Source organism: Spermophilus citellus, assembly GCF_964194105.1.
Source record: "Spermophilus citellus genome assembly, chromosome: 19".
Taxonomy (NCBI): domain Eukaryota; kingdom Metazoa; phylum Chordata; class Mammalia; order Rodentia; family Sciuridae; genus Spermophilus; species Spermophilus citellus.
In genome coordinates, this window is record NC_138201.1 from 6,946,773 (window position 1) to 6,964,187 (window position 17,415).

The following is a 17,415-nucleotide window of genomic DNA, read 5'->3' on the forward strand; positions in this document are numbered from 1 at the left end:
GGTTACGTCCAGTGGGCAGAGGGGTTGAAGGGGAAGGGAGGAGGCATGGGGTTACAAATGATGGTGGAATGTGATGATCATGATTATCCAAAGTACATGTATAAACACACAAATTGGTGTGAATATACTTTGTATACAACCAGAGATATAAAAAAAATTATGCTCTGTATGTGTAATAAGAATTGTAATGCATTCTGCTGTTATACATAAATTTAAAAAAACCTCCAAAACATGATTTTTTTATGTTGGTGGAGTTCCCCTTGGAAATATATTGGCAAGCCAGAGCACTGTAGTTGCATCACACACACAAAAATTGTTGTTTTACAATTTACTTTTTAAAGTCTCATCTGTCCACACTCAATAATGCTAATTAATGCATGTCACAAGAAAAGCACAATTAGTTAGTGGCTTGACTTTTTTTTTTTTCTTGTACCAGGATTGAACCCAGGAGTAGTTAACCACTGAGCCACATCCCCAGTCCTTTTTTTAAATTATATTTTATTTAGAGACGGGGTCTCGCTAAGTTGCTTAGGGCCTCCCTAAGTTGCTGAGCCTGGATTTGAACTTGCAATCCTCCTGCCTCAGCTTCCTGAGCTGCTGGGTTTACAGGTGTGCGCCCGGCTATTTGACTTGTTATTATATAGAGTCATGTCTTCCTTTGAATTGAGATGGACTCTGTGCTCACTCTTGCATTATGTTAATTGAATCTAACATTTATCCATGAATATTAAACTTTTTGCACTTTTGAGGGTAGCAGCAGACTCAGTAGTTTCAAAGTCAAGTAAGACCTAAAACATCCTGACAAATTAATTTCCTTTACCGTGTTCCTTCTGAAACTTTAATTAATAAATATATAAATATTCTTTCCTTTTTTCCTGATACTAATTTCGTCTTTAGTTAAAAGCTGTCTCAAAGATTTATGGCCTGTGTAAAAGGGTTTGGTAGATGTATAAATTTTCTCTCCTTTCCTTTTTCATTATTGATGCTTTAGAAGCTAGTTGGGTTACATATTTACAGTTTTATAACTAGAATTTTATAATCTACATTTAATTAATGAGGGTGTGTTTGAGCTTCCCTAGTTGCACTCTCTGAATCATTAAATTTCCCTGAATGCTCTGAGAAATCAGTTCTCCAATTAGGTATTGATGCAGTTTATTAATTATCTACTTTACTGTAGATATCATCCAGCGACCTGTGTATTTACATTAAGCCTTGTAAAGTTGGCTTATTATGGAGGATTATTACGGTCCTTCCATTTTCCGATCTACTTTGCCTCCCCTCTTTTGCTCTTTGTAACTGAGTTTAAACAGATTAAACAGTTGCCTAATGGAGCAGTGTGCATGTTTTGAACTTCAGTTATAGCAAGTAACACTAAACAGGTGATTTGCATTTGAAGCCCTGGGCACCTGACAGTTTTGTATTAGTTGCTACATCTTATTGGCCTAAGATGTACTTCCTCCAGAATGACTTGAATAACATTAGCCTTCGATGGAAGCCAATGCTTGACCCAATAGCTGCCAATGATATTTTCTACCTAGGATCTTAACAGAGTGAGTTTACTGAATGTACTTGGAGTGGGAATATTGTGCTACTTGTACCAGAAGCATGATTCACAGCTGCTCGTCATTTCAAATATGTTTCCAAGAGACATCTGATCGGATGATTTGATCAAGAGGGAATCCATCTACTGAAGCACTGTGGCACAGCTGAATTAGAAAGAGAACTAAAGTATGCTTTTCCCAAATTGCAGAGACATTGCAGTAACCCCACAGTAACCTCCTGCAATGCTAAGCTTTGAAAGGCCCCTGAATTTAGACAGAAAGCAATTTATTGTAAACAGCCGGTGCACCCATAAGAGAAATGTCAGCAAATACCCTCAACTACTCAAGAGTTGGGGTTGAGTTTGAAGGGATGCATGACAATGTACAGGAAATGCACAAAGCTTCTCAAAAGAGACCACAATAATAAGAAGGGCTTTGGATTTCCAAGAAAAAGAAGGATTGATTGTGAATCACAACTTAATCAAAAAAGATAACAATGGGAAAACCTGGTAATAAATTCCATCAGGGCAGGACTGTTACTAATTCCTTCATGAGGTTATTTTCTCCACCAGAGTTTGCCTAACTCTAGAATGCAAATTTCAAGAAAGTTGAAAGGCGCCCATACAATATCCAGGCAGTATGCATTTTGAATATCCTTGTAAATACTCAGAACAATATTAAACATCGATGTTGTACTTTACATTCTGCAGTTCTGACTTATAGTCCCGTTGTAACTGGATTGTTCTTTCAGGTAATTGACTTCAATATGAGAAGGAGACCATAGGTGGAAATATTAGAAAGTTTCCTTTCTGTATATATCAATTCCATTTCATTTAAGGTTTCATTTACTGGAGTGATTCCAAGGTGGTTTTGACTCTCTTTGCAACTTAAAGTAGTCCTGTTTGACTTTTTTATTATGTTTTTGTGATTTTTCCCACATGGGCTTTGAAAAAAAAATTTTTTATGTGGTTTTTACTCTGAATGGAAGAGTTACCAATCACATTCAAGGCCTTTGCATTAAAGCAAGAGATAGAGAGTACGACATGGCCAAAAAAAAAGAAATCACAGTGTTTGGAGAGAAAAGAGTCCATGTTTATCAAAACTAAAAAGAACAAACCCTGTGATTTGTACCCCTGCTCTGAAAGATATGTACAGGTGTATTTTTGCCTTATTGATGTCACATAGCAAAAAATATCTTTCTCTAGGACTTCACAGTGCAGCAGTGATTTGCAACGTTGCATGAGAATGAGTATCAGAATCTCTCTAGTGCTTTACTTCTATAGGGCAAATGTCAGAACAAGGGTTGAGTGTCCTAAAAATGTTTATATATTTCTTTAAAATGGACAGTTTATTAAAATATTAGCTGACACGAAAAGCTCCTTTTGAAATAATGTCTTAAAATGATCTTCATACCAGGTGTTCCCAAATTTCCCAAAGAAAAAATTGAGCCTCTGGAGGTGGAGGAAGGAGATCCTATCGTTCTTCAGTGTACTCCTCCTAAAGGTCTCCCGCCCCTACACATTTATTGGATGAATATAGGTAAGTAATGCTCTGTCCCAGGGGGGCATCATGCATCATGGAAATCACATAAAAAATCCAAAAAATAAAATATTCTTATAACAGTATCCATGTCGACTCAAGTAGGTTTGTAAAATGAGGTCCAATGAAACCTTGTCCCTCATCCTAAATACATACTGAACAGAGTGCACTGGAAAACACTAGAAAAGTACTAAAGTATCTCTCGATTTTATCATATTTCAAAGAGGAGAGGTTATCCAGATGCCTGAGTGAGTCTGTAAAAGGATAGTTTCCATATTTCAAAACAACTGGTCTACCCTTGGTATATAGGCCATGCTAGAGTGGAGGAGGACTTGATTATGTTGCTGGTTTACTTTGTCTCTGTGAGCAATGTTCTACCCGCTAAACGCAGTGACGCACAGCATATTTAGTATCCACCTTGGTGCTCAATTTTCTAAAAGGTTTGCTGACTCTCGATCTGAAATCTCAGGCTCTAGTGAGCCTTAGCCGTCTTCCTGGATGTGCTTTTCACTGTGGCCCACAGAGAAAAATATTTATCCAGCACTCAGGAGGTAGCAAATGAAGCTACTCCTGGCTACTGTCAGAATTTCCACATTCCAGTCACACTGGAACTTCCCAGGCTACCTCCAGGACAGGGAGGTTAATATTATAGACATCAGTTTTGGGGGGAGCTCTGTTTTAAAGAAATACCATCTGAAGCAAATGAAAGTAAGAAGTAGACCTTGATCTCAATTGATCGGGTTTTGGATAAGCCATTGTCAACCAGCACAGCACAGGTAGAGAGACCTAGAGGGTAAGAAGAATTTGAATGCACAGATTTCTTGTCCATAAGAAAAATCAAACCAATAAAAAAAAAGATAAGAAAAATCAAGTCAAGAAATAAAAATGATGAAGTAGCACCATCCCCCCCCTTTGATGATAAGGTATTTCTTTTCAGAATTAGAACACATCGAACAAGATGAGAGAGTATACATGAGCCAAAAGGGAGATCTGTACTTTGCAAACGTGGAAGAAAAAGACAGTCGGAACGATTATTGTTGCTTTGCCGCGTTCCCAAGACTAAGGACGATCGTACAAAAGATGCCAATGAAGCTCACAGTGAACAGTTGTAAGTCCAAATAATTTATCATGGCATCGAGTGCGCTGAATGCAAATACGGTGTATAATTTCATCCTGAGTGAAGACAGTTAAAGACAGGCTGGTCTTTTCCATCATTGTTGAGTGCAACTCTAGAGACTGCATGCAGATGAAAGAGACATCTGCAGCTGCAGGTCCACAGTAGCTCTGTCTCTGGCAGCCAGAAAAAAAAATCAAATCTCAATTCACAGTACAAATGTGTTTCATTTGACGTCTGCAGGATCCAGGCATTTTCAGTGGCTGAAATGCACAGTGAAATCCCAGGGTTTTCTTTCTTTTTTTTTTTTCTCCCCTAAGCCTGTCTCAGGCATTGATTGACCGTGACCTTGGATAAACTAGCAGGCTGAAAATGAGAGAGAACGTAACAAAGAGTCAAAAAATACAGAGTCTGGTATTAACATTTCCATCACATCAAGCTTTTTCTTTGTCCTCGGACCAAATTGGCAAAAGTTATTCCAATCGCCCCTTCTTTCCTACTTGATTCTGCAGATGCCAGTCTGGGTTCCCAAATGGGAAAAAAGTAATTAGTGGGAGGAAGAACCATAAGATTCAAAGGGAAGAGATAATCCCCAACAGTTCCCCGACTGCATAATTGGCCCTGGTATATGGAAAGTTGGCATCACCATCCCATTGTCTAATTTGGTACATGAGTTTTTCGTGATTATGTATGAATGCACACGGTGCCAGGCTTCACTACAACATTTTTTTTTTTTGAGGATCCTAATTTCTCTTTAATGCAGCTGTGACTTGTATCCTCCCCAACTGGATTAACGTTTGGTGATTCAAGAGGAAGCACGTCTTAAATCCTTTTTTCCATGTAAACCTCTAGTCCAATGTTCTAGTGAAGCCTGGTTCGACCTCATGTTGTAATTTTCCTGACATAAAAGTATCTGATTTTTCATTCTTTCTTGATATCAGCATCTTCCATTATGTATGTGTTTTCTTTTCTTCCATATTTTTTTTATATTTCAGTAAAGCATGCTAATGATTCAAGTTCATCCACAGAAATTAGTTCCAAGGGTAAGTCGAACTTGGCATGTATAGACTGTTCTCATTTTTTTTTTCACCTAAAGTAGCTCATTTTCATCTCAGAATTTGAATTTTTTTTCTTTACTACCTTCAAGAGTTTATTAAAATGGTAATATTCTTATTAAGGGACTAGCATAGAGGGTATAGTTATCTCCCTTCTCTTCTTACATGCAAAAGGAATTGTCTCTATAAATCTGTAGCTTTTTAAATATACTGCAAAAATTACAACTAATAGAAGTAACATACAGATAGATAGCTATAGTATAATGTATATATTTGATGCAATAATTATTTGGGGCCTCTCAAAATGTCTCATGGTCTATGAGGTTGATAGCCATTCAGTTTTTCCCTTCCTTTATATAAAGCTAAGGGTCAAGAGAAATAGAGAAACACTGTGTTACATACATGTTTTGTTTTTCCTGTAAGACTTCATAATATACTTAATAGGCCATTATGCGTGGTGCTTCTCTAAGAAGGAATATAGTTGGAAATAATTTCCCCACTCATTTATCTACGGAATCTTTAATTTTATTTGTTTCCATAGATCATTCATCAGAAATTGTGTTCAATGTAGGATGTCTCAAGCTTAATTAGAGAGTGGACTAGTTTCCTAAGGTTAGAAGAATCATTTATAGAAATGCGATGTGTAGTTCTCGTATCACGTGGACTAGAGACTGAATTCGGATTTCTAATGCACGGGTGATATCAGCAGAGGTGGCTGAGGGCCCCCCTTGGTATACCCTCACTATTAAGGTGGGCTGATTCATCAGCAGTTGTTTTCTTGGCGATCAATAACTTCAACGTATATTTTTCTGAATCTTCTAACACTGAATTGAAATCTTTTCAGCCAGGTGTGGTGGCACACACCTGTAGTCTTAGCAGTTCAGGAGGCTGAAGCAGAAGAATCACAAGTTTGAGGCCAGCCTCAGCAACTTAGCAAGGCTCTAGGCTCCTTCCATCAGAATTCTGAATTCAGCGCCCTGGAAGGGTGTATTTCAATAGAAACCTTATCAAATACTTTGGCACATTAATTTTTTTTTTTTTAAATAAGAACACATAGCCATCAAGCATGGCGCAGCCTGGTTAAAGTGCAGAATATAAAATCATAGTCTATCAATTAACTTAAGGGCTTTGTCGAGAAATTATTAGAATAATGCTGATTTTCTGAATTAGATGAGGTGGTGTAAGTCATAACATTTATAAAACTTTTCGTTGCACTTAGCACATCTCGGGGACAACCCAAGCTTTCTGCAAAGAGGGAGGGCAGTCTGTTTCCACAAGGACATAGAAATGTGTGTCTGTACATAGATGTGTGTGTGCACACGCGTAGGCACACACACCTACCTAGATTGCCACAGAGCGTTAACTATCTGCCTTTGAAAATGTCTGACTTTTCTTTTCTCTTTTGTAGCAAATTCCATCAAGCAGAGGAAGCCTAGGCTGCTACTGCCTCCCCCGGAGAGTGGTGGCGAGTCTTCAGTGTCTGTCCTCAAAGGCGACACCCTGCTGCTGGAGTGTTTCGCGGAGGGCCTGTGAGTACCCTGGCTCCTGCTTGGGACTTGGTCCACTCCCTGAAGAATGAGACATCCGAGAGAAATGTGCTTGCATGCACGATTTTAAATGCTTCGCTTCTTTTCTTTAAAGTAATCCTGGTTACCGAATGTCTCAAAGAAGTGGCTTGGACTTCACCCTGCAGACTTGAGGCTATGACCGAAATTGGCTTGTCATCACACCTCTGTGTTAATTGGTGATATATTGTGAATGGAGAGGACAAAGGTGGCCTTCCCCTTACCTAAGCCGGTGGTCTAAGACGGCTGCTCACCTTGCAGCCTGAGGTTGCTAGCCATGAGCCTTGGTCCTCCTAGGCCAGGTTTGCCCTTTTTGCTCACTTGGCTGGTCCCACTTCTGTTTGTTACAGTGCCAGCTCTGCCCCTTCTTGTTTCCAAGGACCCCTATTTATTGGTATTCTATCCCACTGCCCTTTGGACACAAGCAGGTTCAGACCATGGAATTCAAGAAAGTTTCATGTCAAAACCCAGTGAGCTCAAAAAGCAATACACTTTTCCAATTCCTCCACCAAAACCCTAAGGGACCTTGCTTGGTTATCTCTTGGAGTTGTTATATTTACTGAGTAACTGTTGCAGGTTTCTCTCACAAAAACACAGGACAACAGGGCATTCAGCAAGAAGCAGTGTGTATTTGTGCCGACATAGGCTCAGTGGATTCTTATCCAGAACATTTAGTTAGCATTAAGTGTGGGGAGGCATAGCCTTACATACTCTTGTTAGGGTCCTTTACCTACGAGTTCTTTGTTTCCCACAGGAGGTAATACATATCTCTGGTTAGGCATTCTATTGCTGTATACAGAGTAGTAAGGATGTTACAATTGAGTTGTGGAAGGCTCACATTGATACTGATGGTGATCTGTTATCTTTTTCTGTGCTCTGAGAAAATGCCTACCACATAGCTTCTCAAGTCTATGTAAACTGGTGCCCTCTTATTTAATATTTGGTCACACCAGGTCACCTGTATCTACCACTATCCATCTGCATGGAACCATCCCTCCCTACTATCAGGAATTCCGTGGAAAAAGATCTTCTTCCTTCCCTGGCACCCTGGTTTATTCATTTACACCTTAATCAGTTTTGTAACTATGGGATCTGGGGAGTCTTTTGAATTGAACAAGGATTTGAAATTTTTAAAGTTGCTCATTCATTATTCAGTGTATATTCCAAATGACTAATTTTAAATTAGATCATAAAGAAAAGGCATGGAAATTAATGCTTCAAGAAATCCTATGCTTGGTAGATTGTTCTTTCCACCCAGAACAAGTATCTAGGTTGGTTGTGTGAATCAAATCACCAGTATAGTCTGACATACACTGTGACGTGACCCCTGTTTAGGAAGTTTGGTCTCTGCATTATGTTAGGAGGTCACAGCCCTAACCCTTAGTTTGATGGTAAACACCACCATTTTTTTTTGTTGTTGTTGTATTGGTATGTGTGTACAGTGGTCACAATTAAATTTTTTTATTCAAGCTTTTGTGGGTTGGTCAGGGCAAACCTCCCAATAATTCTTTTCACTGATCTCTCACAAATGCCATCATTTACTTTTTGAGTTGACTGAACAGACTGTCCTCCGAATAATAGAAATGCTCTCATGTGCTTTATAGAAACTAAAGTGTCATGAAGCGATATGTAAAGAGAATGCTCCATGTTCAGGATGTGGGGATTCTGAAACCTTGTCCCAAGAGGTTTCGCTTAAAGTAGTTCTTATTCATGCAAGGTTTGGTTTGGGCATCCTGTCTGTCTAGTTCTCTTTCTAGATCAAAGTGACACATTGTTTAAAAAAGAAAAGTTTTGAAATTTACTCTATTTTTTTTTTCTGGGGAGTTTTAAACCACCAACCTTTCATAGTAACAAAATTATAACCATAGCCAAGACATCCTGCCCTTATTTTGTGTCAAGCATTTGGTTTTGGACTTCACACACATTAACTCATTTTACTCTTGTCAGTACTTTTTGAGACTGTAATTATTCCCACTAGCACATTAGGTAAATGAAACCCAAGGGCCCTCTGGGAGAAGTGAAGTCACTTCTCTAAGCTCAGGGAAAGGTGACTGGGATTGCATCCTGCCTGTCCCCAGCTGCAAAGTACATCTAAGTCTAACTCAGTTCAGGATAATGTGAGAATCAAGCGAATGGCTGGAAACGTCATTGCCCAAATGCTATTAGGAAATGTTCCCGAAGTTCCAAAAGGAAAAAAAAAAAATTGTATGACTGTATCTAGAAATTCTCGAAGTGACCGGAATCCACCCTTAGAGAACATTGCATGTTCGTCCATGTGAGTCTCAAAATCAGCTTAGTAGATTCTTTGGAGGGGAAGGTATTAGAAAACTGGTCGTTTTCAAGGATTAGGGGTAAAACAGATCTTGTGGAGAGTGAGATGCTGGCACGATTAAAGCAGACTCAGGAAAAACTCCTGTTTACAAGGCACCAAGGTCCAGAGAATCCTGGGGCTTGGCAGATTGCCCCCGTAACAGATGGAGAGAAAGACAAGTGGGCAGGAGACCTGGGCTACTCCTCCTGTTCGGTGTGTGGGCAGGAACTTAAAGCCTAATGCTCTCTCATGTTCCTCTCTGACCATAATTATTACAATTTCCTGAGGACGGGCACCAGGTGCCGCAAACGGTGGTCCAATATAAGGTAGTTGCTTCCAATCCATAATCCAGGTCAGCCCTTGGGCTTTGACAGAAGGCGGAGAGATGTGCATCAAGGGCCTTCATCTAACCTGCGGTGCTTTTTTTGCATGATAATTATTTTACCCATTGCCTATGCATACAAACAATTTGAGCTAATTGATAGAAGCAATTTGAGGTAATGGCTTAATTATTAACTAGCAATAATTAAATTAGTAATTAAATGGATAATAATTAATAATTGGGTGGCAAGCAAATATTTTAAGAATATAGAGTTAAGAAGGACAGTGCAAAGCACACGGTAATAAAAAGGACAGGATTAGAGTCAGATGGACTGAACTGCTAATATGTCATTTTTTTTATTCCTGTGACCTTAAGCAAATGAATCAGCTTTGTGGAATTTTAGATTCGTTACTGATAAAATGATAACCATACCCAAGTTTAGTGCAGACTCAGTAACCCTTCAGGTTTTAGTGGTTAAAAGGACTATGGTAAGGAAGACCATGCAATGTTAATAGAAATAACAAATCAACCTTCTGCCACTCACCCTTTGTATTCCAACTGGGGAGGGAAAAATAAAATAAAATTGTCCTCTACCACTTAAAATTAGCCATGTTTAAAATCCCATCAATTTTCACAATAAGGGGGTTTTTCTTTTTCTTTTTAATATTTTTTTTAGTTGCCTATGGACCTTTGTTTTATTTATTTCCATGTGGTGCTGAGAATAGAACCCAGTGCCTCACACATGCAAGGCAAGTGCTGTACCACTTTAAACCAGTGTGTCTCAACTCCCTTGCACATAAAGTCTGTGACAGGTTACCACTTGTCTTGTTTGTATGGTTTTTTCTTTTTATACTATGAATTGAACCCAGAAGGGGGCACTTAACCACCAAGTCACATCCCCAGCCCTTATTGTGTTTTATTTTGAGACAGGGTCTTCCTTAGTTGCTTAGAGCCTTGCTAAGTTACTGAGGCTGCCTTTGAACTTGGAATCCTCCTGCCTCAGCCTCCTGAGCTGCTAGAATTATAGGTGTGCATGTGCTATTGCTCCTGGCTTGTACGTATGTTTTAATGGGGTGAGACAAGGGAGATTTGATGCTTGCCTCCTTTCCCACATGCTCTCAGAGTGGAAAAGCTTATGTCAGTAATTCCAGCAGCTTGGGAGGCTAAGAAAAGAGGATCACAGGTTCAAAGCCAGCTCAGCAACAATGAGGCACTAAGCAACTCAGTGAGACCCTGTCTGTAAATAAAATACACAACAGGGCTGGGGATGTGGCTCAGTGGTTGAGTGCCCCTGAGTTCAATTCCTGGTACCCCCCTCCCCCCCAAAAAAAAGAGAGGAAAAGCCGCAGGATTAGCATTTTACATGTTGAGAAGTATTAATTTGCCCTGGCATGAGTGGGCTATGCATTTGGCTCTGCATCTGAGCCATCTTCCCCAATGCCACCATCTTGGGGACCGCAGGGACAGTCACAGCTTCCCTCTCCTGGGTCCTACTTTATCAGGTTTTTCAAATTAACAGCAGGAAAGAGGGCTATAATCTCTGGCTCCCTCAACCTACCTACAGGAATCTTTTCCCATTAGGAAAATATCTTGTAAAGTATTTTATTTATTTATTACAGACCGACTCCACAGGTGGAATGGACGAAATTGGCTGGCAATTTACCAAAGGGAAGAGAAACAAAAGAAAATTATGGCAAGACCCTGAAGATCGAGAACGTCTCCTACCAGGACAAAGGGAATTACCGCTGCACGGCCAGCAATGACCTGGGAACAGCCAGCCACAATTTTCGTGTCATCGTCGAAGGTACATTCCCCCTGATGGTTTTTAGTTTCTACTTGAAACAGAGAAAGAATTCCTACCATGAGTGGGGCTTGGACTATGTCCTGGGAGTGTTAAAACAGGTGAAGATTCCCAGCTTTTTACTTGAGCCTGGGCACAGAATTATAATACATGTCAGTCACTCTAGTTTGTCATGAACCTGCCAAACCAGAGTGGGAGGGACACATGAGAGGGACAAAGGACAAGAAAAGGTCTCACGTGAAGGATAGATAGGGATGAGCTCAGTGGGTGATTTGTTCATGTATTCATTAAACCTCTTCTCCTACATTGTCTATGTGAAAAATGACTTCTATAGTGGCCTCGGTATGATCAGGCCCAACCTTAAACAGTACGAGAAGGAAGGTCCAAGATGACAGATTAGGTTACACACCATCCTCCATGGTGCCTGGAACAACAGTTGGACTTGGCGTCTCGTGGCATCAGTAATTTTCTGTGTCTTTATTTCACTTCTTCGCACGTTAGTTTCTTCACCAAAGGAAGGTGCCAGGCAAATTGTCGTAGCGCTACCCTAAATTCTATATTTTTTTTTGTCACCCATATCTTGAATTGAGATGGTTCTCAATATATTGCATGGATGACGTTCCATATGTTGTATGGATCTTGAGTTCTGATGGTTTTCAGAATGCTGTTTCCAGGGATGTAAGAATAGATAGTATAATATGTATGGCACGCAGGTTCATTCTTATTCAAAAGCACAAAACACATAGTGTACAGGAGTCAACTCTGTAAATCCAAGCTGTATGGATCAGCCGAGGTTCTACCATCTTTTTAACATTTATTCTAATGTGTTGATTTGACAGCAGAATGCATTACAATCCATATTATATAGAGAGAGCACAGCCTTTGTTTCTTTTAGGATTGGCTAACTTCATTTAGCATTATATTCTCCAACTTCATCCATTTACCTGCAAATGCCATGATTTTATTCTCTTTTCATGCTGAATAATATTTCATTATGTATACACACCACAGTTTCTTTATCCATTCAACTACTGAAGGGCATCTAGGTTGGTTCCACAGTTTAGCTGTTGTGAATTGTGCTGCTATAAACATGGATGTGGCTGTGTCCCTGCAGTGTGCTGTTTTTAAGTCCTTTGGGTATAGACCGAGGAATAGGATAGCTGGGTCAGTTTTATCATCTTTTGTTGTATTTGCAGAGATAAATAGGCAGTGATAACCCCACTTAATAAAGAGGGAAGCCACACAATGTGGCGATTGGGGCTGTCCCCGCTGACAGAAGTGCAAATCATCTGATCTTGCTGTGAATTTGACCAATGCAGACTATTTTCTGTGGGTCTGACCACATTGAGGCCTTCCATCTATGGTTAAGTTGACTGCATTGATCAGATTAATGGAACGATTACTGCATTTGTACTTATTTAGTGCCATGTAGGCTAAGCCATTGAAAGGGGATTGCTCTCCCAGGCTACCATTTAGATCTTCTCTCCGGGGCTGCCATTAATATTCCAATAAAGTTCACCTCTGAGAGCTTCAGTTTGCCCAAGGAACACCTAGGTAATGGTCTGTTGTTTTAATTAATGTGAAAAAAGGGAGACTCAGACACAAATCCCACTCACGAGCAAATGTTAAGATAATTGATTTTGTAATGACCTTGTTCCCAGCAATACTTTGTCTCTAAACCCTCTCCACAGTGGATATGGTGAATTGTGATAGAACGAAAACCACAGATGAGAATTCCATTTTCTTTGGTTTAGCAAGAGGAGAAAGTCTAATACTATAGGAGGAAGTCTAATATTATGCACTGTGTTCACCCCGTGGCATCAGAGATATACGCCTTTGACAATAAATCCTTCACAGTGATATTCACAGAGGAAGTGTTTGAAAGATTTATTTTGCCTCTAAGTTTAATCATCCTCCGAAACAACTATATGATAGGGCTCCATACTGCTACAAGGATATTTTTCTACAACTCCCTCTCCTCCCCAGCACACACTAACCCCACCAATCAGACATGTGTAATTGTTAGCTGTAGCAACTCCGAGTTGCTGAGTGTTTCAGAAAATCCTTCCAGATGGCTGGAACACATCACTACGGTAGCTGAATATTTTAACAATCTGGCCACGGATTTCTTGACTGTTAAGACCGAAGGAGCTTTCAAAAAGAAACGCAAGGCTTGCAAAATAAATGAATAAATAAATAAGCCAAAGATGTAAAAATCAATTATGCAATTAAAAATGTCAACTGTCGGACTCCGGAGGAATATAGGTTTCCTGGAAAAAAAAAAAATTGTTCTTGCCACTCCTAAAACAGTTAGTAGCACGGTCAAGGTGTACATAATGTGTTTATGAGGAAGAGTTCATCATTTTTTTTTCTCTTTAGTGAGAAACTACTTAAGGTACTCTGGAAAGTATATTTTTAGAATTTCTCTTTATGCATGCATGCCAAGAGAGAATGGGTCTCATCGACCCCTTTTGGTCCCTAAAAGGGTGAAAGCAGTAAATATGACTTTCATTAATCTTGTGAAAGGAGGAGTTCACTTTCAGTCATCATCATCATCATCCCCACCCCCGCCCTGTTCCTCCTCCTCCTCCTCCTCCTCCTCCTCCTCCTCCTCCTCCTCCTCCTCCTCCTTCTCTTGTTTAGAAACTCAAATTAAATATCAGGGCTTGCCATTACAGGAAAGGGTAATTATACTGGGAACTCTAAAAATCTAGCCCATTCTGAAAGCATCCTAGGGTTTGGAGAAGTGTAGCTTGTACTGTGTTCTCTCTACTGGTGATATTTCTTCTCTATTTACAAAACACAATCCAAATCTATGCACCTTATCATTTCACCGACAACATCTCAAATCCAAAACTTTTACGCAGTTCAGATTCTATAATATATGAGAGTAAAATAGGATGTCTTCACTGTACTTTCTAGGTGTCCAGGATACTGGCACTTACACATTCTCTAAGAAGAGATACTGGACAGGAATGAGAAATTTATTTCTGAACCAAGAAATAAACTATGACCCCACTAACTTCAACTGATTTCTTAAAAATAAACCTCCACTAATAGTTTTTTGTGTTGTCAGCCTCTGAATCAGTGAAGCCTTTGAATTCTAGAAATTTTATTCAAAAGATTTTATTAATAATTATGCATTTATAATATAATCCAAGATAGGCTTGAGTCTTAAAAAGACACTGTGAAATCTAACGCATTTCAATCATAACCAATGTAATTGGTTACCAAAGTAATCCTTCTTTCTTTTTTTTTCTGTACTGGGGATTTTACCCAGGAGCACTTAACCACTAAGCCATGTCCCCAGCCCCTTTTATTTTATCTTATTATTATTATTTTTTTATTTTGAGACATGGTCTTGCTAAATTGTTTAAGGCCTTGCGAAATTGCTGAGGTTGGCTTTGAACTTGTGATCCTCCTGCCTCAACCTTCCAAGTTGCTGGGATTTCAGGTATGTGCCACCATGTCTGGTTAAGTCATTGGTATTCCTAAGAAAATCTGAATTTCAAATAAAAAATCTATTTCCAACTGGGTACAGTGGCACATGGCTATAATCCCAGTGGCTCGGAAGGCTGAGGCAGGAGGATCACAAGTTCAAAGCCAGCCTCAGCAACTTACAGAGACCCTGACTCTAAATAATTCACACACTCAAACACACATATAGCTGGGAATGTGGCTCAGCGTTTAAGCACCTCTGGGTATAATTCCCAGTGTATGTGTGTGTGTGTGTGTGTGTGTGTATGCATATTATATATACATTTTTTTTTTCTAAAGAGTTGCAGTTAAACCCAAATTTGATGACTCTAACAATTGACTTATTGGGATATAAATATTTACTGGGAACCTATGATAAAATTTCAGTAAGAAAATACCAGCTGTCATATGATTGACAGGTGTCAACTTCCTGTTTTATTCTCCTCCTTGTGATAAACACCTCTTACTATCTTCCTTACATTCTTGGCATCAGATATTTGTACCCCTATTTTCAGTAGCATAAAATAAATGTATCATCTTTTTTTTGGTTACAATTATGCTAAATTGGGTAAAGTTACAACATAAAGTTTCATCTGTTTGTCATATATTTCAGGTTAATAGATTAAAGAATAACATTCAATAATCCCCCCCCCAATTTTCAGTGTTGGCTATTTTTGCTTGCTCTCTCTCTCTCTCTCTCTCTCTCTCTCTCTCTCTCTCTGGTGGTACTGGGGGCTTTAACACTGAGCTATGTCCACAGCCCTTTTTACTGTGTATTTTGAGATAGAATCTCATTATTTGTCCAGGCTGACCTTGAACTTGAGACCCTCCTATCTCATCTTCAAGCATCTCCATGTCATGTTATCCTTTTCTGGATTCAGTGTTTTGTTTGTTTTTTAGTTTAATCTCATCCTCTAAACTTGGCCTTATCCTTCAGGAATACAGTTGCGTGTTCTGAGCTTTGGAGAGCATCTATTTGTTCTCTGTCCCGCTTGCCTCTGGCCTACACCTCAACTGCCCCAATTTCCCATCCCTTAGCTAACACCCCCTGCCCCTCTGTGTTCTTGCAGTGAGACTAGTTAGCAACAAGCCGGTGTGTTCTGTAACTGCCTGCAGTGGCGAGCATGGGCCACCAGGGTGCAGTGCCTGCCGACTCGCCCAGGTGGCTTCTGTCTTTTCCACTGAAGTCTCTTTGGGGACGGATCCTTGCGTTTTCACTTGAAAGCACTGCACATATGTCTGTTCTGAGCAGACCTCACGCCTAGCAGAGGAGATCCAAGGAAGAGTGACCTTCCTCCCAGGTCTCAGGAGATCACTAGTTGCTTATGTGTCCCTAGGGACTTCAGTTCTGAGTGTCTCAGCCCCTCTGCAAGGGAGCGCAGTGTCTCCCTACCTAAGTCTCCCTCAGTGTGCATGACGAAGTCCTCCTCTGCTCATGAGCTGCTTACTTCTGCAGGGGAAGGAGGCATGTGAAGACCACATCGCAACATCCAAGCATTCACAAGGTTTAGGAAGAAGGGTCAAGTTTATTTGGAGCTTCTTTTTCATATTGTTTTTGGTACCAGGGATGGAACTCAGGGGCATTTGACCACTGAGCCACCTCCCCAGCCCTATTTTTGTAATTTTATTTAGAGACAGGGTCTCACTGAGTGGCTTAGGGTCTGGCTTTGGCTGAGGCTGGCTTTGAACTCACAATCCTCCTGCCTCAGCCTCCCAAACTCTGGGATTACGGGCATGTGCCACTGTGCCGGACTCCATGGAACTTCCTGAGCCGGTGGATAGATTTTTGGGGAGCTTGGATTTATTCAGAAGCATGAAGCAAGAGTTGGTCAATTGATTTGACCTGGGACCTGGTTTTGGTCCATGTTGGTAAGATAGCAGTGAACCAGAAGCCATCCCCAGGGCTTCAGACTCTCAGCGCTGCTTATGCATAGGCTAAGTCTACAGATCCTTGGCAGGACCAGGAGATGAGGATCCTTTTACCAATGACTCTGGGAAATTTAGACAAATTCTCCAAAGCTCAGCTTCTGTGCATAAGTTGAAATGGCTGGATAAGGTGAAACCTTAAGACCCCCTTTTTTTCCCCTAAGAGTAATGGACCTTAATTCAGACTCCAGGAGATGATTAATGAAGTTTGTAGAATAAGAACAGAAATAGAAACCTGGATTTTATTACACATGAAGATTTAGAGAAATGCCATTATTTGAATGACCTTTATTTTTACGTGGTCTGAAACCAGTAGACACAGTACAATAAACATGAACATAAAGTTCTTGGAGAATTTTTTTTTCACTTCCAAATTTTTTATTTTATTGGGGTTGAATAAAAGAACCCCCCCAAAAAAGAAAAGAAAAAAATAACAATGATATTGAAAAATGCAAACCAAACACACCTTCTACCTCAGAAAGTGATCCACAGTTTATAATCCAGACAATTTGTGTATTAAACTATGTGACTAAATATTTCCAGATTTATTCATGAATACAAGTGTTCAGCTTGGAATATAACAATTAAATCCACACCCTATGGAATAATTCCAAAGGCATTTCTTTTGTTCAGACTTGAACTTCGTACTTATTTGTGTATATATACACGTGTGTGTGTGTGTGTGTGTGTGCGCGCGCGTGTGTGTGTCTATATCTTATTTGTTTCTCCTGGGGAATTTATAGATATTTTTGCATAATCCCCTT

The 17,415-nt window shown here is 39.9% G+C and overlaps 1 protein-coding gene across 1 annotated transcript in view; it reads left to right on the forward strand.

The window, feature by feature from the left end:
- The window catches only part of CHL1 (cell adhesion molecule L1 like), a 198,437-nt gene that overhangs the window by 129,638 nt on the left and 51,384 nt on the right, over positions 1–17,415 (forward strand). The window contains exons 7-11 of the mRNA XM_081276343.1: positions 2,958–3,080; positions 4,018–4,188; positions 5,190–5,237; positions 6,658–6,778; positions 11,067–11,251. Coding sequence (XP_081132469.1) covers positions 2,958–3,080; positions 4,018–4,188; positions 5,190–5,237; positions 6,658–6,778; positions 11,067–11,251 — 648 coding nt within the window. The remainder of the gene's footprint in view (positions 1–2,957; positions 3,081–4,017; positions 4,189–5,189; positions 5,238–6,657; positions 6,779–11,066; positions 11,252–17,415) is intronic.